This window comes from Ochotona princeps, chromosome 13 (genome assembly GCF_030435755.1).
Source record: "Ochotona princeps isolate mOchPri1 chromosome 13, mOchPri1.hap1, whole genome shotgun sequence".
Taxonomy (NCBI): Eukaryota; Metazoa; Chordata; class Mammalia; order Lagomorpha; family Ochotonidae; genus Ochotona; species Ochotona princeps.
Genome location: NC_080844.1, coordinates 27,384,913 through 27,408,315, shown reverse-complemented (window position 1 = coordinate 27,408,315; position 23,403 = coordinate 27,384,913). Strand labels below are relative to the sequence as shown.

Below are 23,403 nucleotides of genomic sequence, written 5' to 3'. Positions count from 1 at the left end.
ATCTCTAGTACTTTTTCATTTGATAGAAATGAAACTGTGTCTACCCATTAAGCACTAATTTTGCTTCCTCTAGCCTTGGCAATAATCTTTTTACTTCTATTATTTCAAATTTTTGACAAGGTTAGACACTTCATAGGAATACAGTCAGATGACGTTTGTCTTTTGTTTTATTTTATTTTTGCCTATAATGTCTTTGAGACTCATTTAAATTGTTGTATTGACGAGACTTTTTAACTTAAGTCTGTGTAATATTACATTCTGTGTATATGCTGCGTTTTCTTTGTTCATTTATCTGTTGATAGAAATCTTGATTGCTTCTACTTCTTGCCTTTGAGAACAATATTGCAAAAGGCATAGGTAATTTGGAGTCTGTTTTGTTTTAACAACTTCTTAATACCATCATTTTTGGAAAACTCAAAGTGGGCCAGATCCAAAGTAGATTTCTTGGGGGTGGCATTGTAATGACAATGTTAATTATTTCATTAGTTGTTTCAGAATTAATACTACTTACATGTGCCATTCATAAAAGCAAGTATGGTACTGATCATACCACAGTTTTATTAGAGGAGCCATTTAATTTTGTGTAACAGTAATGACATAGTGTGGTCAGGAGTCTTAAGCTATGCTTCCAAAAGTTCATGAAAAATTAAACTAAAAGGTAGATTTGTTTTGGTGAAAAAATTTTGAAATTCATGCATATAGTGGGTCTTAAAAGAGTTTTGAGAAATATATGTTATAAAACTATGCATGAATTTTAGGTTTTGTGCACCAAAGTAAATCTGTGTTATAATTACATTTTTCCCCAAGCTTTATGAAGTATCATTGTATTTTTCTGTGTAATAGGATTTTGGTCATTGCATTTATCTGTAATGTAAGTGATTTTACAGCATTGTATCTTCAACCAGATGAATTCTATTGCCTTTCCCTTATCAGTTTGAGATTTAAAATGTTAGTTAACAACCAAAAGAAGTTCCTTGGTATTAAATCAGCTTCCTGCTGATAAACTCACGAAACACAAATAAATGTCAATAATGATATAGAAACAATTCTTAAGTTAGTAACTAAATGTATGTCTCAACATAGAGGTCACTGTCACCATCTATTCAATTATGAGGAAAGTAACATTGATACACAAAAGTAACTGTTAGACCATGCCCACATATTATGGTTGAACAATCGTAGCTTATAGTAAACTGGACTATATTTGGGTTTTGAAAATTGTAAGTAAATTATTACAATAAATTGGCATGTGAATGTGATTATAATTTATTTTTGTTAAACTCTAGAAATAACGTTCTGTCTTCACTATTAACACATATTTCCTTACAGTCATTCAAAATCATGTTCTGTATGTATCACTTATGATATGCTAAACTATTAAGATTTGCTTTTAATAACAATACATTTCTGAAAATTACTGTTTTAATACAAATGGATTTTCTGTATAAAATGGAAAAATCCCACATAAATATACTGGTTGCATATTAGAATGTTTCTCGATATATTTTTGAAGTCTTTAGTATTTTTCTGAATACAATATTGGTGTCTCGTGATACTGTTTAACTTTTTATAGTAATTCAGCTCTAATTTTTTCTTTAAAGAATTCACCCAGTCCTTGGTTACACCAACCCACCCCTGTAACCTCAGCAGATGGTATTGGATTACTTAGTCACATTCCTGTGAGACCTTCCAGTGCAGAGCCTCATCGGCCTCTTAAACTCACAGCACATTCCAGTCCACCATTGACAAAAACTTTAGTAGATCATCATAAAGAGTAAGTTCATCGATGCTTAAAATAATTTGCTTTTTAACAGCCAACTATGATGTCTCAAAACTAGGTCTTGGGGACTGATGTTGAGACACAGCACATTGAGCTGCTTCTTGGGATGTCTGCATTCCTTATCAAAGTGGCTAGGATCAAATCGCTCCTCTGCTTCCAGTTCAGCGTTCTGCTGATGTATGTCCTGGAAGGCAGCAGGTGATGGCCGAAGTACTTCAGTCCCTGCCATCAGTGAGAGAGCCCTAGATGACTTCTGGCTCCTGGGTTCATCTGGCTCGGCCCAAACTTTTGCAGGTGTTCGTGGAGTAAACCCACAGTTGGAAGATCTCTGGCTCCCCTCTGCCTCCCCAACTTTACTCTCAGATAAATAAACTTTAAAAAGAAAAAAAAAACTAGAGTTTAAAAAAATTTTCTGTATATTGATATACTATCTGATTTATTTGATGATGATAATAACAGTAAGGTATATAATTCCCTTGCCCCAAATAATAATGTGCTTGCCAAATGTGTTTTATAAAAAAATGCTGCATAGAAAGTATCCTACAAGAAAAAGTGGCTTTAGGAATCTTTGTATTTTTTTTTTCTCCTTTTTCAGAGAACTGGAGAGAAAGGCTTTCATGGAACCATTACGGTCCATTGCATCCACTTCAGCAAAAAATGACTTGGATCTAAATAGGTCACAGACTGGAAAAGATTGTCATTTGCATAGGCATTTTGTGGATCCAGTGTTAAATCAATTACAAAGGCCACCCCAGGAAACTGGAGAGAGATTAAACAAATACAAAGAAGAACACCGTCGAATTCTTCAAGAAAGTATTGATGTTGCTCCCTTTACAAGCAAAATCAAGGGACTCGAGAGTGACCGAGATTTTTCCAGAGTAGGGTCATCATCATCTTCTAGTCCTAAAAGCCATGTCATCAAGCAAGATAAAGATGTGGAGCGCTCAGTATCAGATCTGTACAAAATGAAGCACTCAGTGCCCCAAAGTTTGCCCCAAAGTAATTATTTCACTACATTGTCTAATAGTGTGGTAAATGAACCACCAAGATCATACCCATCCAAAGAAGTTTCCAATATTTATGCTGATAAACAGAGTAATATTCATGCGGCTGCATCTAATCCTCAGACTCTGACTTCATTCATGTCATCTCTTTCAAAGCCTCCACCTTTGATTAAACACCAACCAGAAAATGAAAATATAGTAGGTAAGCTACCTGACCATCTTCCCCAGCAAATTGCATCTCACTCAGTAACAACATTCAGGAATGATTGCCGAAGTCCTACCCATTTGACAGTTTCTTCTACAAATACACTCCGCAGTATGCCTGCCTTACATAGAGCACCAGTATTTCACCCACCAATCCATCACAGTTTAGAAAGAAAAGAAACAAGTTATAGTAGCCTTTCCCCTCCAACTTTAACCCCAGTGATGCCAGTAAATGCTGGTGTGAAAGTTCAAGAATCACAAAAGCCTCCAACCTTAATTCCTGAGCCAAAAGACTGTCAGGCTAATTTTAAGAGTTCTTCTGAACAGAGTTCGACAGAAATGTGGAGATCTAATAATAACCTAAGCAAAGAGAAAGCTGACTGGCATGTGGAAAAAAGCAGTGGAAAGTCACATGCTGCTATTGCATCTGTCATTGTGCGTCCACCATCTAGTATAAAAATGGATAGCGTGCCAGCAGTGCAGTTAGCTTCTAAAGACAGAGTTAGTGAAAAATCCTCAACTGGAGCAAATAAAACAGATTGCTTCAAATCAGCAGAAGCTGGACAGACTGGAAGAATCATTCTGCCAAGTGTGAATTCAGACAGTGCTCAAATAAAATCTGAAAAAAACCTTCAAGTCTCCCAGAGCAGTGTTCCCAGTTCAGTCACGTCTGCTGTAAATACACTGTGTAACACCAAAACGGAGATGTTCACATCTTCAGCCACTACCACAAGTATTTCCAGCTGGGGGGCTGGTTCAGAAGTCATTTACTCTTTATCAAATACCATTTTGGTTCCTACATCACTAGAATGTAACTCTTCAAAAAGTGTTAGTCAACCTGTGGCACCATCACAAGAGTACAAGGTCAACACTACAGCTCCTGTTCCACTGATTAACAGTAAGACAGGAAGTGCTGTTCAGTCAAGTTCTGGATTCTCAGGCACAACTGATTTTATCCACTTAAAAAAGCACAAGGCAGCATTGGCTGCAGCTCAGTATAAAAGTAGTAATGTCAGTGAGACTGAACCTAATGTGAAAAATCAGACATCTTCACACTCTGTTTCCCTGGATAGTACTGTAATCTGTAGTACAGTTAACAAAGCAAGCTCTGCAGGAAATGGGCAAGCATCCCAGACAAGTCAACCAAACTACCATACTAAGCTGAAAAAGGCTTGGCTCACTAGACATTCAGAAGAAGATAAAAATACTAATAAAATGGAAAGTTCAGGGAATTCTGTATCAGAAATTATTAAGCCATGTTCAGTCAACTTAATAGCCTCTACATCTAATGATATACAAAATAGCATAGATAGTAAAGTTATAGTTGATAAGTATGTGAAAGATGACAAAGTTAATAGGAGAAAAGCCAAAAGAACTTATGAATCTGGCTCTGAGAGTGGAGACTCAGATGAAAGTGAAAGCAAATCTGAGCAAAGGACTAAGCGGCAACCTAAGCCAACTTACAAAAAGAAGCAGAACGATTTACAGAAGAGAAAGGGTGAAATGGAGGAGGACTTGAAACCCAATGGAGTTCTCAGCAGGAGTGCCAAAGAAAAAAGCAAACTGAAGTTACAGAACAACAGTAACAGTGGTAAGTGAATTAAGTTTATTTCTGGTAGAATGAGCTAAATTTTCTAGAATAATGATATGGTTCTCTGAAGATTTGTCTTTAGTTGCTTCATTTAATTATGTGTGTATTGGTTGACCACATTTCTATATTACATACCCTGTAGTATGAAATGAGAAAAAAAAAAAAAAACCTTATACCTTCCATGTTTAAGAGACCTGTAGTAATGTGTGTAACACTTTGAGTAATTTAGGGGTTCTTCATAATTTTAACCATTTCTAAGAATTGTAAAAATGCAGTTATAGCTGTCACAAAAGTATTTGCTAAAATACTTTTTTATAACCACATTAAACTGGGAGGGAAAGCCTATCCTCAGTATCTTATTTAATGCATATTGCTATAAAATGGCCTCAAGGTAGTATGTATGAGGCCTATGTCTCAACTGTTAGCCAGATGACAAAATTGTAAACCTATTGAAATGATCACATGATCAACTATTTACTAATGCTGCTTAGTAAGTCTTTAACAGTGGGTAGAGGATAAAGGGAGGGAAGTTCTTATATTAATTTCCATGTCCTAAAAAACAGGGAACCTAGTCTTAGAATGTCCATAATAAATAAAAAGCTTTGACATGTAAAACAACAAAAAAATTTCTTAATGGCTACATATTAACAGAATAATTGGTACTTAACTAGTAATATTCACTATAAAGTGTTTATATTTTTATTCTAGAAGTAGTTTTTCTCAGTTTGCTTATTTCTTTTTAGGTATGTTGCACAGTGCAGAAAACACTTAATAGTTTCACTATATCCATTTTCGCATCCATATACCGTATCTGAAATCTCTGTGACAATGTGGACACTCGAGGAAGTACTTTACAAGCTTTTGAATGCTTGAAGTCTTATTTGCCTTTTCCCTGAATTAGGTTTTTCTATGTGTGTGTACGGAAACCAGAGGCAAACTGAAGGAGAGAAAAACAGGATAGAACATAGAAAAGGACAGTCAGAAAGTGAAAGAACAAAGGAAAAGATCAACTAGAGACAGAGAGACTGACAAACTGAAATGCAAGTATAGTCAGAAGACAGAGAGGGAGTTTAACTTCAAAGGATATCATCCATATTTTGAATATCACATTATGCATACGATGTTGCTCTTTTTATATGTTCTTTAAGAGACTTGGTGTGGCAAAAAATTGTCTTTTATCTCATAACATTTCTTTTGGTGTTGGGTATTCAAATACTCAGGTATAACTTTAAAACAAAGATAGAAATCTTTTAGCTTTTAACACTTGGGAAGTTTTCGTAAAGTTATGTTTGCTGATAAAATTAACTCAATGATAATGCATGTTCTGAATTGAATATATGTCCTAAGTAAGAGGATTTTTTTTGGTTTTGGTTTTTATTTATTCATTATCCTAATTAAGCGTTCTAAGACAAAGGCTGGGATTAGTGCCTTTTTCCCCATGAGTCAAATCTTCCCTGCTTGGTAACTAATATTTAACTTAGGAGAAGCTGTTTAAATCCCATTTGTTGGCCAAATCCAAAGAATTATTATGTATTAAATGCTTTTTGTTGATTATGAGCAAAGGTAACTTCCTTTGTTCTAAGCTGCCAAGCAAAGTTCTTTATTTTGTTAGATTTCATAATTCAAGGAATTTCTGAGCCGTAGTGGATAATTTATTTTGTCGATGAAATATGTCTTTTTTTCTTCTAATGTTGAGTAGGATTGTCATGATTCGTGTTTAGCCAGAAAAAGGGAGTTAGGCCACTACTTGGTGGATGATTAAATACAGTGCTTGATATATCTAATTATATGTTTTATTTACAAATGCATATAATAGTATGGTTCTTTTTCCATGCTAAAGCCAGATTTAATAGATTTGTTTTATATCTACTTTTTCCTCAAATACATATATATATATATATATTATATAGTTTAATAATTAAAAAGTTGGGTGCTTTTCTGTTACTAATTTTTATATAGTTTTATTTGTGCTCTGAAATAACTCACCAAATTTATGTATCTGCAAGTCCTATATTATACAAAAGTATAATTAGCTGATTTTTGTTTCTCCAAAAAAGTGCTTTTAAAGAGATGCTGTATAATTTGAAGGTGGCATATACTTGTCTTTTCTTTTTCTTCCTATTTACTGTTGATAGGGCAGGTGTTTGTACATTTGCTACTAAGGTTGAAAAGTTTATTGTGTAAAGGAAGCAGAAATACCCACTGATTTAGGTATTTTCTATTGACTGAATGTCTTAATCTCCAACTTTTAGGTTTTAGATATTACCAGTTTTATTGTATAAATACATATAGTTGGGCCTGGCAGCATGGTCTAGTGGCTAAAGTTCTTGCCTTGAACGCCCTGGAATCCCGTATGGGCGCCGGTTCTAATCCCAGCAGCTCCACTTCCCATCCAGCTCCTTGTTTGTGGCCTGGGAAAGCAGTCAAGGACGACCCAAGGCTTTGGGACCCTGCACCTGCGTGGGAGACCTAGAAAGAAGTTCCTGGTACCCGGCTTGAGATTGGCGCAGCACCAGCCGTTGCGCTCACTTGGGGAGTGAATCATCGGACAGAAGATCTTCCTTTCTGTCTCTCCTCTCTGTGTATCTGACTTTGTAATAAAAATAAATAAATCTAATTTAAAAAATACGTATAGTTATATTCATAAAAGTGGTTAGCTATGGTACTGTGTAGCCTAGTCTAGAAGTGAAAATTATATGAGAACATTATATAGATGATTTTGTGATTTATTCATTTTTTTACAAGAAAAAGTTCCAATTGCCTATTTTGTATCATACTGCTAGTATTTACTTTGAAATATCTTGCTGTTTATTATACTGTTTAAACTGTTCACAACACATAGTGAACTGTACTTTGAACATGTTCCATTATCTTGCATTAAAAGCATATTTGGGTTAAAGTTATTTTTGTATTCAAAATAAAAGTACATTGCATTTAGTTTATTTGTAGCGGCATTAAAAAGTAAATGATTAGAAGAAAATTTGCCGAATAAAAATTGGTCAACATTGTAATAGTTCTATTGTTTATTCTTCTGAGTCTAAAAGCTCTATGAAGTTCCTAGGAAAAAGTTGTCATACAGTGGAGAAAATAACAACTCTTTTACACAAGTCTATTAAAAATATATTTTTATGACATAAGCGAGATGTGTTCACTTATCTGTGTATATATGCATAGTGCTTCTCTAGTGGATTCATGATCCGATAGCTTCTTGCCATAAAATAAAGATTAAAGGGAAAGCATTTCTGGAGGTGCTCAGTAAGTGGACCTGGTTTAATTGGACCACTCTAGCTTTTGCTAATTCCTATTTTAACATAGATGATTTTTCTGTCATATTTCTATGTTATCAATACACATAAACTAGAACTATGAACAAGAATTCTGCTGAAAGTCTGTGCGGGTATCTAGTCTTAGAATATTTCTGCGATTTACAAAATGGGCCTGGTTAGAAAGCATAAGGGTTGGAGATGCGATTCATTTTTTCAGTATGACAAAAATGATAAATCTACCAAGTAGACAAATTTATTTATGTGGGCAGGAAAAATCCACTTTAGAGGAAAAAAATTACTAGTCCTAGCATAGCTTGGTCTTTGACATGTATGTGAATACTTCAAGCTTATGTATAATTTGTTTAAGCTCCATTTGGTCTAGAGATTCCTCCTGCTGTAAGATGACTTAAGCCAATGTTCCTAAACTTGTAAAGGTCAAGTTAATAAATATGATGGAACAACATTGTAGAGTATGGTAAAAAAAAATGTTTTCTACAAATACTTGAATGTATAATGCATTTGAGTTTTTTTCTTTACACTTTGATAATATTTTCTTCCTTTAACAAATACAGTCATGTTAGTTTCTTTCCTTTGACTGCAGTACTCTTCTATTTTTCTGAAAGTTATTGCTGCCATTAATATGTTGATATCAAATGTGGGTTACTATAATAAGGGACAGATGAAAATTTATAGAATTCTATTTTTAGTGATGTTGTGCATTTGTTAAAGAGTGCAGTCAGCTGCAAAATTTACTTTGCTCTGCCTTCTCAGTGTACTGATGCAAGAATCTGGTTTATTTGGTTAGTAGGAATAATCTGCCAGTAAAACATAGTATGTTGTGAACCTTTACTTAATTCATATAAACTGTTTTTGCTTTTTTCCTGCAGTCTTTACCATAGCATGACAGTTGTACAGTTGACTTGAATTTCATCTCAAGAAATGTGCCTTTCTCCAAAACATAATCCCACCCTAATACTTTGCTACTTGTTTTACAGCTGGCATCCCTCGTTCGGTTTTAAAAGATTGGCGAAAAGTCAAGAAGTTGAAGCAAACTGGAGAATCCTTTTTACAGGATGACTCCTGCTGTGAGATAGGACCTAATTTACAAAAGTGCCGAGAATGTAGGCTTATACGTAGTAAAAAAGGAGAAGAACCAGCTCACTCACCAGTATTTTGTAGATTTTATTACTTTAGACGGTAAGTGAAAATGTGAAATTGGGAAGATATTTTTATTTTTAGAAATTGTACTATTCTGAGAGTAGTAGATATGGAAGTGAGTTTTCACGTTAAGGAAGAATATTAAACACTTTAGAATGCTATGTTTTAACAGTAACTGTAGAATTGTATGCTCACATTACATTCCATATGACCATTCTTTGAAAGAATTTTTTCTTAATGAAAAAATGTTGATGCTTTTTTTAAATCAAAAATGATGGGAAACAGTATTTTTATTTAACTTACTTGTTGGGAAGGCAGAATTACAGAGGAGTAAGTAAAGAGCAAGAGAAACCTTCAGTCTTTTGATTCACTCCCCCAAATGGCCTCAGTGGCCAGAACTGGACTAGGCCAAATCCAGGAGTCTGATACTTCATCATCTGGTTCGTGTAGGTGGCAGGCACCCAAGCACTTGGGCCAGCTTCCACTGCTTTCCCAGGGAGCTGGCTTGGAAGTGAAGCAGCCAGGACATACGAAATGCTGGCACTGCAGGGAATGGCTTTAGCAGCTATGCCACAGCACCAGTTCCACCATGTAGTTTTTTATTTAGGCATTTTTAAGATTTGTATAAAGCCACTTAAAATTATTACCTAATATTACTGTTATTAGTATTACTTAGTACTTTTAGAACTCAGGTTAAGCTTCAGGCACCATATCCCATATTGGAGTGCCATTCATTTCCTGGCTACTATACTTCCCATCCATTTTGTTCCTAATGTACCTTGAAAGCTAGCAAGTGATTGCTTAAGTACTTAAGTTGCTACCACCTACATGGGTGCCCCAAATGGAGTTCCTGGTTTCCATGTGGCCCAGCTCCAGCTGTTGGCAGCCATTTGGGAACTGAACCACTTTGTGTGTATGTGTCTGTCTCTCCTCTTCCTAACCCCACCTTTCAAATTAAATGAATAATCTTAAAAAGATAATAGGAGGCCTGGCATGTGGCTCAGTAAGCTAATCCTCCACCTGCCAGCATCGTGTGTGGACACCAATTCCTGTCCCAGTGGTTTACTTCCAGTCCAGCTTCTTGCTTAGGGACTGAAAAAACAGCGGAGGATGGCTCAAGCCCTTGATCCCTGCACGCAGGTGGGAGACCCAGAAGGAACTCCTGGCTTTGGATCATCTTGGCTGTAGCTGTTGTGACCATTTGGGAAGTGAACGCATGGATGGGAGATCTCTGTCTTGTCTCCAATTTTCTGTAAATCTGCCTTTTAAATAAAAATAAGTCCTTTTAAAAAAATAGTTGAGCCAAATACTCAGTAGAGCATAATTTATATGTTGCTTCTAGTTTTTAATCCGTCTCTGTTGATTCGTTCCTGTTTAAGCTACAGCTAAGCTTGTCTCATGCATATACTTTGAGTGCTAAAGGAGAGAATGTCATATGTAAAGTCTTTAATGTGGAGCTATACATATTAAACACTTTAATTAATTTCTTCTTTAAAAGAAGTTGAAACACTTTATTCTAGTAAATATACCTTATTATTGGCCCAGGAAAGACCTTCAAAAAATTAGTATTGGTAGAACAGACCAAGTTCTTTCTATTTCTTCCTTATCATAGTCTTGGTGAACTTCAGAGAACAGTTATAGAAATGAATAGTTAAAAGCATGCAAAATGAGTTAAAAAAGGCTGCAAAAGGAAAATTGAGATAAGAAAGTATAGGTAAAATTTGAAGGAAAAAAGTTACATAAAGATAACACAAGATTGTAACAAAACGTTATAGCAAAAGGAAAAAAACCAGTTTAAACAGAAAAGGGAAATGATGAAAGTATAAATGGGGATAAAAGAAAAGTTAGAAAAAAGTGCACTATTATTTATGAGGAATATCAAACTTTCCCTGAGAGTAAAGACAGTAAATATGAGGTGGTTGAAGAAGAACTAGCAGCCAGTGGGTGAGGGAGGTCTTGCATCCCATTTGCCTCAGCATTCTCTAAAACTGAGTGTAAGCACATTAAATGGATTTAATAAAGAATTAGGTGTTTCATCCTTGTTTGTCTACATCACTTGAATGAAGTATTTTAATTAATGAAAGTGTCTCATTATTTTAAGACTACCAGTAAAAATCCTAAAATGATTTGGTCCATTTTCAACATTAATAATTCCTGCTTTTAAGTTACATAAAAGTATCATTTTTCTCTGAATTATACTGGTACCACATTTTTACTCTTTTTACTCATCAAATATTTGGACTTTTTTTTCATTTGTTTGAATTTTAGTGATTAAATGATTGGGAAACTCTTGGAATAACCCCAAATTCGTGCTAATTATTTGTATTGCATGTATGAGATTCTTACAAAATAAATATGTGGAACTACCCCATTTTTAATTTTTAATTTTTAAATTACAGGTATTTCCACTTAATTGTACCAGTTTTTAAAAATGATTCTGTGATTCATAATAACTGACATCTGCTGCTTTTATGTTTTAATGTTTCAGATTGTCATTTAGTAAAAATGGAGTGGTTAGAATAGATGGTTTTTCTTCTCCTGACCAATATGATGATGAAGCTATGAGTTTATGGACACATGAAAATTATGAAGACGATGAATTAGACTTGGAAACTTCTAAGTATATCTTGGATATAATAGGTGATAAGTTCTGTCAGTTAGTAACATCTGAAAAAACAGCTTTGTCCTGGGTGAAGAAGGATGGTAAGGAAATAAAACACATATTTTATAAATTTCATTTTAAGAAATTTTTGTTTGAAGTATGTTTAATTTGTGGAAGAAATTCCAGTTCTTACCTAGTCTTGATTTTTAATTGTAATAATCTTTTTGTGTACAAGTGCAAGTATGCTTAAGTTTATTAATGTTTCTTTTGAGGTTGAAGTTAGTGGATTAAACTTTTATGATATCATGATACTGTTTTGCCATTAAAACATCAACCATAATTATACGATTATTTTGGGTGCAGCTGTGTGAATCTTATTTACTATGCAAGGAGATTCAGTTTCAGTTGCTTGTATTTGACTCTTGAGGCTACTCTTCGTATTAACTATACAAATTTTTATAAATCTCTGAGTATTAGGTCTGTTATGTAGGGAAGATAACAGTCTCATAGATTTGTTTGGAAAGTAGCTGTTAATTTTATTTGCTTATGTAAAGCACTGATACTACCTAACTATGTAGCTGCTCTATTAGCTGCTTTTTCTTCCCTTACCTAAAATCAGTAGTTTAAATCCAGAGAACATTTGGTATTGACAGTAGACATTTTTATGGTCATGTGCTGTTTGTGTACAGTTGGTGGAGACCAGAGACGTCACAAGACATACTGCAGTACATAAGTATTACCTCTTAAAAGAAAGAATTGCTCAGCACAAAAATGTTAAAATTACCAAGCTTGAGAAAACCTGTTGTAAATGTAAGCCATTTTAAATGCATGGCAGAGCGTGTATTTTCCTTACCATTACTGTTTTCTCTGCATTTCAGCAAAAATTGCCTGGAAAAGAGCAGTGAGAGGAGTCCGAGAGATGTGTGACGCATGTGAAGCAACATTGTTTAACATTCATTGGGTCTGCCAAAAATGTGGATTTGTGGTCTGCTTGGATTGTTACAAGGCCAAAGAGAGGAAGAGTTCTAGAGGTTTGTTTTAAGATTTATATGTTTATTATGTGTTTGAAAGTCAGGGAGTAACAGAAAATGAGAGATCTTCCATCCATTTTTTTACTATTCAAATGATTGCAACAGCTAGGGTGGATCTCCATGGAGGTAACAGTGTCCAAGTTGTTGGGCCATCTTCCCCTGCTTTCCCAAACAGATTAGGAGGGAGCTGGATTGGTATTTGGACCAGTGCTCTGGGATGCCAGTAGTCAAAATGGTGTGTTAATGTGCTGTGCTACAGTGCCAACCCCTTTAAATATGAATATATTACATAAAATTTTATTATTTTAATTTTTTTTTACAGCATAGAAACACATTTTTCATTGACTGGATAAGTTCCCTGTTAAATAGCAAAGGCAAGACCAAGTTAGAGTCAGGAGTCTAGAACTCAGTTCAGGAATTCAGCATGGGTGACAAGTTCTCAAATAGTTGAGCTGTCATCTGCTATCTCTCAGGCTCTTAGGTGTCTCAAGTGATGGGACTACATCAGATATTCTCCCATAAAGTTTGTAGTGTTTTTTTGTTTGTTTGTTTGTTTTTTAAAGATTTATTTACTTTTATTGGAAAGGGAGATTTCCAGAGAGAAGGAAAGAGAGCGAAAGATCTTCCCTCTGCTGATTCACTCCACAGGTGGCTGCAACAGCTGGAGCTGAATAGATCCTAAGCCAGGAGCCAGGAGCTTGTTCCAGGTCTCCCATGTGAATACAGGCTCCCAAGGCTTTGGGCAGTCGTTGACTGCTTTCCCATGCCACAGTCAGGGAGCTGGATGGAAAGTAGGGCTGCCAGGATTAGAACTGGTGCGTGCAAGGCGAGGACTTTAGCCACTAGGCTACCACATAAGGCCCTAAAGTTTGTTTTTAAGAGAAAGAGTAATCAAAGTTTAGTGGCTAGATTTTCTAAAATTTACCTGCATCTGTAACTTTTAACATGATGATTGCCAGATACCTTTTCATTTCAGGCAGATAGGTTCTCAGTATAGTCCACATTTAGGTTTTTACTGATTTATTTGAAAGGCATGGAAAGAGATTTTCTCATCCTCTGGCTCACTCCAAAATGCTCAAAAAATGTTGGACTGAGCCAGGAGCTAAGAATTCAGTCCAGGTGTCCCATGCAGTTGACAAAGATCCAAACACCTGAACCAGCACTTGGTGGCATCCAGGGTATATATTAACAGGCTACTAAATTTCAGAGCAGAGCTGAAACCAACTTTGGGCTGTCTTCAATTACTTTTCCAGGCCACAAGTAGGGAGCTGGATGGAAGGTGGAGCAGCCAAGGTACAAAATGGCGCCCACATGGAATCCCAGCAGATATAAGGCAAAGATTTATCCATAGGCTATCGCACTGGGCCCAATTTATTTTACTTGTATTTGAAAGGCAGAGTTACAGAGAGGAGGAAACAGAAGGTTCAGTCTTCCATCTACTGGTACCTCAATTCTAGGAACTGAAACTTGGACCTAGCCTGTTTGAGGCCTGTCATGACTTTACCTTGGTTCTCCTTATAGCAAGGGAAGCTCTCATTACAGAGCCAAACTTAACAATCAGCTTAACAATTTATCAGTCAGCATTATTCTAACATCATTTGTCCTATGTTCTAATTAGTATTACTTGTACAACCCTTTACTAATTGCTATCTCTTAACACCTACATGTTTGTTTTGATTACCTTATTACTAGTTACTTATTTAATGCTATCCCTTGACCTTAATCTATATAATCACCTGATGTTATCTTTTAACACACGTTTTTGCCATTAACTTAGCTTTATTTTCTTTATTGCTAGACATTCATTTATCATTGATCTATTTCTTAATACTACTCCCTAATACTATTTCTTATTACTATCATAGTACTATTTGCCTACTGCATAACATACAATTTTCTTGATTCATCTATCACTCAGAACACTTTGTTACTACTTAGCTTGCTCTTTAGTTCCACAGTCTCAACACAGGGAGGTAGAACAGAAATGGAGCAGCCAGGACTCAAACTGGCATCTGTAAGGGATACCAGCACCATAAACCTGAACTCTAACTACAACCCGTTCATTCAAGTAATAAACGTAGCCACATTTGAATATTTACTCTAGTATGACCTGATTTTTCTAAATACCCGTCAGTAAAGCTGAAGTAAAAGCCATCAGGAATATTCTACCTCTGTCAGTGTTTATCCCTCAGAATTCATCATTTGTGAGGAGAAAATTTTTGTATCTTTGGAGCTGTTCTCTTAACACATATTCCTTTTAAAAGATCATTTATTTATTTACTTATTATTCATTCATTTATTTGAAGGAAGGAGAAACAATTCTGGGTCCGGCACAGTAGCCTAGTGGCTAATGTCCTCACCTTACACGTACTTGAATCTCATGTGGGCGCCAGTTCTAATCCCGGGAGCCCCACTTCTATCCAGCTCCCTGAATGTGGCCTGGGAAACTAGTCGAGGACGGCCCAAAGCCTTGTACCATGCACCTGTGTGGGAGACCTGGAAAAAGCTTCTGGCTTCGGATCTGCTCAGCTCTGGCCATTGTGGCCCCTTATGGAGTGAACCAGCAGGCTTCTTCCTCCCTGTCTCTCCTCCTCTCTGTATATCTGACTTTCCAATAAAATTTTTTTAAAAAATAAAAAAAAGAAAAGAAATTTTTTAAAATGTCTTTCACCCAATAGTTCATTCACCAGAAAGCTGCTACTGCTAGGCTGGTTCAGATGAAAATCAGGGGCCCCATTGAGGTCTCCTATGTGGGAATAGATGTGCAAGCACCTTGGTCATCTTCCATTTTCCCAGAGTATTAGCAGGGAGCTGGATCCTAAGTGGAGCAGCCAGCACACAAACTAGCTGCTACATGGCATACCAGCCTTCCAGGCAGTAGCTTAACTGCAGCATGGGCCCTTAGAACTATCATTTTCAATATTTAGGGAAAATAGTACCGAAAATGTCCCCCCCCCTTTTTTTTTTAAATTTCAGCTGGATATAGTACATTTTATAAAGGAAGTAGTTATGTGTGTCAGAAGTGTTTCAACAAACTTTAGGACAGTTTTGGAAATATCCAATGCTGAAGCTTATTTGTTGAGGGTTATGTTCTAATGAAATGCATAGGATATGAGTCATGTTGTCATTACGTGTAAAAGCCCCCTGTGTCCCCCTTTAGAGTGCTTACATTCAGTTCAGTGCTGAGCTCTACCTTGGGCTCCTAATTACAGCTTCTACTGATGCAGGGTATGTGCGGCAGTAGTGAGAAATCCAGTTGTTGGGTTCCTACTACCAACTCAGGTTGAGCTCCCTGTATCTGACTTCATCCTGGTCCTGCCAAAGCAGGCATTTGGAACTAAGCTACTGGATAGGAGTTTGCATTCTGTCTCTTTCTTTCTCCCTCTGCCCTTAAATATGTAAATAAATAACTTCTAAAACCATGACAAATACTTAATGATAAACCATTTAATATTTCAAAACAGCAAATGTCATTTTCATTAGACTCTTTTTCAAAACAGTGTATTAGGTTCAGTGGTGGGGAATTTTTTCCTATGAGTTGGAATATTTTTATAGCAGCATTTGTGAGCTCCTCAAAATTTTTTATTTTTTTAATTTTAGTAATGGTTACCTAGCTCAGAGGGATGCATACCCATGTGGGCTTCTGATTAGGGTGGGGAGGATCAAGGAGTAGAAGAAGGTAGGTGAGTTAAGTGTTTCAGTTTTTTGTTCCCCCAGGGGTTAAGAAGGGACCACTTCCTTGCTGCACCCAGGGATGGGGAACAGTCTTCTGATGACATATTAGATGCCCTAATGTGGGAAAGTGTTCCAAGGGTGTTAACTTGCGTGGTTTTCATAGTTGTGAGGCATTGTCGACTTTGTTGCACCAGGGTAGACAATGTCGAGGTCTGTTGGCTAACTAGGTTTGCTTTAGTGTATCCACAGACTCAGACACTTTCTGGAAAACTTTGGAGAGTTTTCCAACCTGTTGTGTTTTCCATCCTCTGGTGAAGCACTCAATGTCCCCTACAGGCCTAGATGAGCCAGTTGTCATGTCTTTTCATGTGCTTTTGGGTGTGTGCTCCATTACATGAGCATCAGCAACTAAAGAGGCCCAGTCCTGATGCATGCACTTCAAGGTCAAACCACATGTAGCTTGTGGTTTTCCATGAGGATCGGGTTTAAGTCTAGTGGTCTAGCTGGGAAGTCCCCTAGGAAACTTCTGCTGGGGTGACCTCAGACTTTTGTGTAGACCAGCTGGTTTAGGGTCAGGTTTGTTCCATTCCCTGCACCAGCCAACACATGTACCAATGGATGCAGCTGCCTGGTCAGTTCTACTTCCAACACAGTCTCTCACACAAACCAGCAGGTGCTGTAGCCAGGATCCCTCAACTTACCCCACCTCAGACCTGACCAGCAGGTGCTGCTACTTAAGGCAGTCCCAAATAACCCTCCAGATCCATGCCCAGTCCCAGTTTTTGTACATGCTGGCAGGTGGTACAGCCTAGCCTGGCTGAGCACACACTCCATCCTTGCTTTCCAGTGCTCCAGCAGGGGCTGTGGACTATCCCAACCCAGTCTGTCTCCATACCTGGCCCACAGGCATGCTGAGGTGTGCCACAGACTTGTTTTATCCAATCTGTCCCCAACCCCAGTTCTTACACTCAGCATTGGGAACCCAGTAGGAGAGTCCCTAGATTTCCACCTGTGAGGCCCACTCCCAACACCAGGTGTTAGACTTGCAAGTGGCTGCAGCCCAGCTTAACATGGCCTGCTTCTAGTCCCAGCTCTCTGACAGATGCTGCAGTGTAGACCACCCTGGCCCACCGCTGGGCTCCACAAAGTTACAAGTTTAAAATTAGCCTGCATCCTTAGATGTTTGACAGCAAAGGACATTCCTCTGCTTTCCCTGCTACAACACAGGAGTTTTAAAAAAAAATTGAAACATGTATCTCACCCACTTTCCTCTACGCCTCTCCAGAGGCTTACTTGAATATGCTTTCCTCTTATCTATGTAATTACCCAGCTAGGATGTGTTGAATTTTTAAAGATTTATTTTACTTTTATTGCAAAGTCAGATATACAGAGAGGAGGATCTTCCATTTGATGATTTACTCCCCAAGTGGCCAAACGGCCAGAGCTGTGCCGATCCGAAGTAGGAGCCAGGAAGCTACCTCCAGGTCTCCCACGCAGGTGCAGGGTCCCAAGGCTTTGGATGTCCTCAACTGCTTTCCCAGGCCACAAGCTGAGAGCTGGATGGGAAGTGGAGCTGCCGGGACTAGAACCGGCACCCATATGGGATGCTGGCGCATTCAAGGCGAAGGACTTTAGCTAATAGGCCATGGCGCCGGGACCTATTTTTATGTATTTATGGAAAATGTTCAAACCATAATAAAAAATGCATTTTAGGAAGTGACATCCTTAAAACTGTAAAAATGTTTTGACATTTTCAGTTATTAGTTAACTGTATTATAACATTTTATGAAAAATTTTATATTCCTTTTTCCAGATTCTACTTTCTTTACCAAATTTAAAAAGTTAATTATATTTTGTTGTATTACTTGCATATAGGCATAAGTCACAATGAAACTTTGTTTAAAATAAGATATAACATTTATGGTAACCAAAATAAATGTGTTACTTCTTGATTTGTTACATAATGCTATTCATTTTAAAAGTATATTGTTGGGCCCGGCGGCGTGGCCTAGCGGCTAAAGTCCTTGCCTTGAATGCGCCGGGATCCCATATGGGTGCCAGTTCTAATCCTGGCAGCTCTACTTCCCATCCAGCTCCCTGCTTGTGGCCTGGGAAAGCAGTTGAGGACGGCCCAGAGCACTCGGACCCTGCACCCGCGTGGGAGACCAGGAAGAGGTTCCTGGTTCCCGGCTTCGGATCGGCGCGCACTGGCCCGTTGCGGCTCACTTGGGGAGTGAATCATTGGATGGAAGATCTTCCTCTCTGTCTTTCCTCCTCTCTGTATATCCAGCTTTCCAATAATAATAAAATCTTTAAAAAAAAAAAAGTATATTGTTAATCACATTATCATTCTGTGAAATGCAGCCTTACCTTAAGTTTTATTTTGTAGTGATTTTATTTGTAGGGTATTTGGATGGTATAATAATGGAGGGAAGAAAGGAAACAGGGGTGAGAGAGAAAATCTCACATCTTCGATTTGCTCCCCTCCTTTAATGCCCTCACTGATTAGGGGCTGGGTCAGGTTGAAGTCAAGAGCAAATGTCTAAATCCAGGTCTTTCACATGGGTGGCAGGAGCTCAAATCCTTGAACCATCACTTGCAGCTTTCCAGGCATATTAGCAGGGAGCTGGATTGGAAGTAGTAGTCAGGACTGAAAATTGCACTCTGATGTTGGATGCAGGGTCCCAAGCAGCAGTTTAATGTGCACCACAGTGCCCACCCCTATGTAATCATCTTCATTGTTAAGTACAGTAATAAGCCCACAATAGATTTCATGCATAACTTTGGATGTTGTAAAACATTTACAAATAACTGTTGATTTGGGCAAGGAAAATCCGAGCTTTAAGATGATCACTTTTAGACTGAGTCAGAATTTTTTTTAATCTAAAGTTTTCGTGAAACATTTGGATTTTTCTATACTGAGTTTATTAAGCTTTGCAAATACATTTTGAAACCCTTATAGCTGCATCTTAAGTAGTTGTCCCTGCCACTAAATCTATAAAGTTTCCCTGAAGCCATCGTGTTGACTTTTTTTCTTATGAATAGTATGCTTCATACTGAAGTTTAATATGTTTATAGTTCTAGGTATGAAGTCTTGTTCGAAGGCAACAATCGCAGTAATAAGTTGCACATGCTTCATGACAGTTTCTCTGCACATCTTCGAAATACAGAAGGAAAATAAGTTGGTAGTAGCCTCTAATTTGTGTCAGTGTTCTATGAACAGGCACAAACCCTGTTTGGAATAGAAAATACCTAAGAGATAAAAAGAAAGTAGCTATAAAGAAGCTAGTCTTAGATAGGATACAGATGATTAAACATTAAAGGTATTGCAGACATCATACTAGTAAAGGTTATTATATCCACTTTGTGTAGCTATTTGTATAAAACATAGAATAGTGTAACTATTTTTTTAAGAACCATATATTTGAAACCCATCATTAACATTTTAATGTAACTATTGTTCATGTGTTAAACTGTCAGTTTTATTACAGCAAAGCTATATATGGCTTTATACATATATAAAACATAGTATATTATCTTACAGATAAAGAACTGTATGCTTGGATGAAGTGTGTGAAGGGACAACCTCATGATCATAAACATTTAATGCCAACTCAAATTATTCCTGGTTCTGGTAAGTATAAATACATATTGTTTGCTTGGTACACAAAGTCTTACTTGCTTCATATTAAAGAAACACTTAAATGAGTAGATTATCTAGAAAGTTTAATAGAATGTTGAGGTAAGATTGACTAATCAAATTGTGTTGCTTAGTTACTTTAAGTTAGGTATGTGTTAAAGGAAAAAAGACAAGCCATCATGGAACCATTTTAGTTAGTTAGTTTTTATTTGAAAGGCAGACTTACAGAGAGACAAAGAGTGAGAGAGAGAAAACGCACTACCCGCTGGCCCAGTAGCCAGAGCTGGGCTGGTCCAAAGCTGAGAGCCAGGAAACTGCTTCATGTCTCTCAACGAGTGCAGAGGCCAAGACATTTCGCTCACTGTCTGCTGCTTTCCCAAGCTATTAGCATGGAACTAGATCAGAAGTGGAGCAGCTGGGATCCCATTCATATGGGATGCTGGCACCACAGGTTGAGATTTAGCTGGCTCTGCCACCCTACTGGCCATGGAATTATTTTAAGGATAAAGTAGAATGTAATGAGAAAGCCTATAATAAAAACTTAATGTCATTTGTGAATATGATTTTTTAACAATAAAAAGAAAAATAAATTTGGTGATCAGTTCTGTGATTGTTTTAAAGAATAGTATAGAAAAGAAAATTGAAAAAGTACAAGGAACCCGTTTCCTAATTTAGAAACAAGATTTTAAAAAAAATGTGTAGTCTTAATAACTAGTGTAATCTTTTATTAATGTACTACCATCTTATTTTGTAGTTTTGACAGATCTTCTAGATGCCATGCACATTCTTAGGGAAAAATATGGTATTAAATCCCATTGTCATTGTACTAACAAACAGAATTTACAAGGTGGAAATTTTCCTGCAATGAATGGTGTATCTCAAGTGAGTAAAAGTTTCTAATTATTCAAATAAAATTTCTGGTTAAATTAATAAACATTGATACTTGAAATTCAACTTGGGACTTGTGTTTTATGAGTTACATTTTTTGTGTTTCTGTGTATATTCCTAATAACTTCCTCACTCTGAATCTTAAAGAACTAATGGTAAAAGATTCACTTGTTCGGCCCTTGCAGGTTTTACAGAATGTTCTTAACCACGGTAGTAAAATTTCTCTCTGTGTACCGGAGTCTGAACAGCAGAATATACCTGAGAAGTCTGAGGCCAGTGGCAACAGCAGCCCAAGGAGTGATGTCAGCACAGAGAGCAAGTTAACACCTCCAGAGTCCCAATCACCATTGCACTGGTTAGCAGATCTTGCAGAACAAAAAGCCAGGGAGGAAAAAAAAGGTAAATATGGCAAATTATGTAAGTGAATAATAGAGGATTATAATTTAACGAAATACTACTAGTCTTTTACTTGAATGACGTTTACATCCAATAGAAACAGTTCTATGCTCATTAGTAACTAGCCGTCCTATGATTGCATTAAAGTTAAAGAATCATTGGTTGTGAGCATTTAAATAAAAATGAGCAGCGCATTAGATTTGTAACTTGCCTTTATTTTCTACTTATTTCTACTATAGCATTTTGTATTTGTGACAGGTACAAAGCCAACTACATGTGTTAAGATATCAAGAAAACTTTTTATGGTATTTAAACCACTTCTCCATTTTGAGGCTTTGACTCATCCTGTGGTTTGTCCTCAGGTGAATCAGTCACTACTGCTATTGATCTTCTTCTGTTACGTGTAGTGTGGCAGTTTTCTTTGTACTTCAGCACTGTGCTTAATTGCTAATATTTTGTGTAATGTTTTGCTTCAGAAAATAAAGATTTTGACCTTGATAAACAAATTAAAGAAGGGCGAGAACAAGACATCTCTGATTCTCCAAATGGCAGAACATCATCTCCTGTGTCTCAGAGTAATGAACAAGGTTCAACTCTGCGGGATTTGCTGACCACAACAGCTGGCAAATTACGTGTGGGCTCTACAGACGCTGGCATTGCCTTTGCTCCAGTGTATTCAATGGGAACTGCAGTAAGCATGATAGCAGATTTTTTATTTTCATATAGAGCTTACATGTAGGTGAATTTAGACTTCTGCTGGCTGTGAACTAACTAGTAAATAATTACATTTGAAATCAAATGGTGGGGCCTTAATTGTGACATATCAAATTGAGCCGCTGCCTGCAATGCCTGCATTCCATATGGTTTGAGATGTGACTTCTGCACTTCCGATTCCACTCCCTGCTAATATGCCTGAGAAAGCAACAGGATGGCTCAAGTCCTTGGACCCCTCTATCCACTGGGCAGACCCCGAGGGAGCTCCGGGCTCTTAGCTTCAGACCAGCTCAGCTCCAATTGTTGAGGCCACTTAGAGAGTGAACCAGCAAATTAAAGATCTGTCTCTGCCTCTCTATAATTCTGCCTGTCAAATGAACAAATCTTCAAAAAAGAAGAATGAATCAGATTTGTTGGGCTGGTGATGTAGTGCCTCAGGTGAAGCTACTGCCTGTCATACTGGCATCTCATACTAGTAAAGGTTCAAGTCCTGATTGCTTTGCTTCTGATTCTAGCCTCCTACTAATGTACATTGGGAAACGTGAGATAATGATTCAAGTAATTGAATCCCTGCAACCCATATGGGAAGTCTGTATTGGTTTTTTCCTGAATCCAGCCTGACTGTTGTAGGCATTTGAGGAGTAACTCAGTAATGGAATATCTGTCTTTTTCTGTCTTTCCCTCACTGTCATTCTGTGTGTGTGGCTTTAAAGTAAATAGATTTTCTAATAGCCAAGTTTCCTTATTCAACTAATATAACTGCACATTTGTTAATGAGGTATATTGTGATTTTTTTTCTTTCTGTGCTAGTGGCAAATCCGTTTTAAAAATAATAGAATATGGGAAAAGAGTAAGTTCATTTACTGTCAAAATATAATTTCTTAGGAAGTTCATCTTTTTTCCTTAATAGAGTGGCAAAAGTGGACGGACTATGCCCAACATTCTGGATGACATCATTGCTTCAGTTGTTGAAAACAAAATTCCACCAAGTAAATCCTCCAAGATAAATGTAAAACCAGAGCCTAATGAAGAACCCAAAGAAAGCAGAAAGCCTGCTGTGAATGAAAACAATAAATTATATAGTGATATACCACATTCTTGGATCTGTGAGAAGCATATTTTATGGCTTAAGGATTATAAAAATAGTAATAATTGGAAGCTTTTCAAAGAATGTTGGAAACAAGGACAGGTGAGTATTTTTAGCTAATTTGGTACATTCTTGGTGGTACTGAGGCTGATGAGATTGACAAAAATGTTTCCTTCCTTGGGAAGTTGGGAGGGGGAAAACAGGAGATCAAAAACATTGAAAATCTTACCAGAATGATTATTTAACTTCTAGGATTTTATGGCCAGACTTGTATGAATTATCAGGAAAACGCTCATCATGATATATATTTTTAATATTACCAATGAACATTTAACAGTGTCATATTTACAAAATTCTTTTTAGATTT

At 37.0% G+C, this 23,403-nt stretch overlaps 1 protein-coding gene across 7 annotated transcripts in view; it reads left to right on the top strand.

Annotated features, from left to right (window-relative positions):
- JMJD1C (jumonji domain containing 1C) overlaps positions 1–23,403 on the top strand; it is a 212,561-nt gene that overhangs the window by 171,094 nt on the left and 18,064 nt on the right. For all 7 annotated transcript variants that reach the window (XM_058671960.1, XM_058671956.1, XM_012926495.2 and 4 more), the window contains 10 exons: positions 1,602–1,774; positions 2,376–4,579; positions 8,841–9,042; positions 11,492–11,706; positions 12,484–12,636; positions 19,856–19,945; positions 20,706–20,833; positions 21,025–21,238; positions 21,712–21,926; positions 22,860–23,138. In XM_058671960.1, coding sequence (XP_058527943.1) covers positions 1,602–1,774; positions 2,376–4,579; positions 8,841–9,042; positions 11,492–11,706; positions 12,484–12,636; positions 19,856–19,945; positions 20,706–20,833; positions 21,025–21,238; positions 21,712–21,926; positions 22,860–23,138 — 3,873 coding nt within the window. The remainder of the gene's footprint in view (positions 1–1,601; positions 1,775–2,375; positions 4,580–8,840; positions 9,043–11,491; positions 11,707–12,483; positions 12,637–19,855; positions 19,946–20,705; positions 20,834–21,024; positions 21,239–21,711; positions 21,927–22,859; positions 23,139–23,403) is intronic.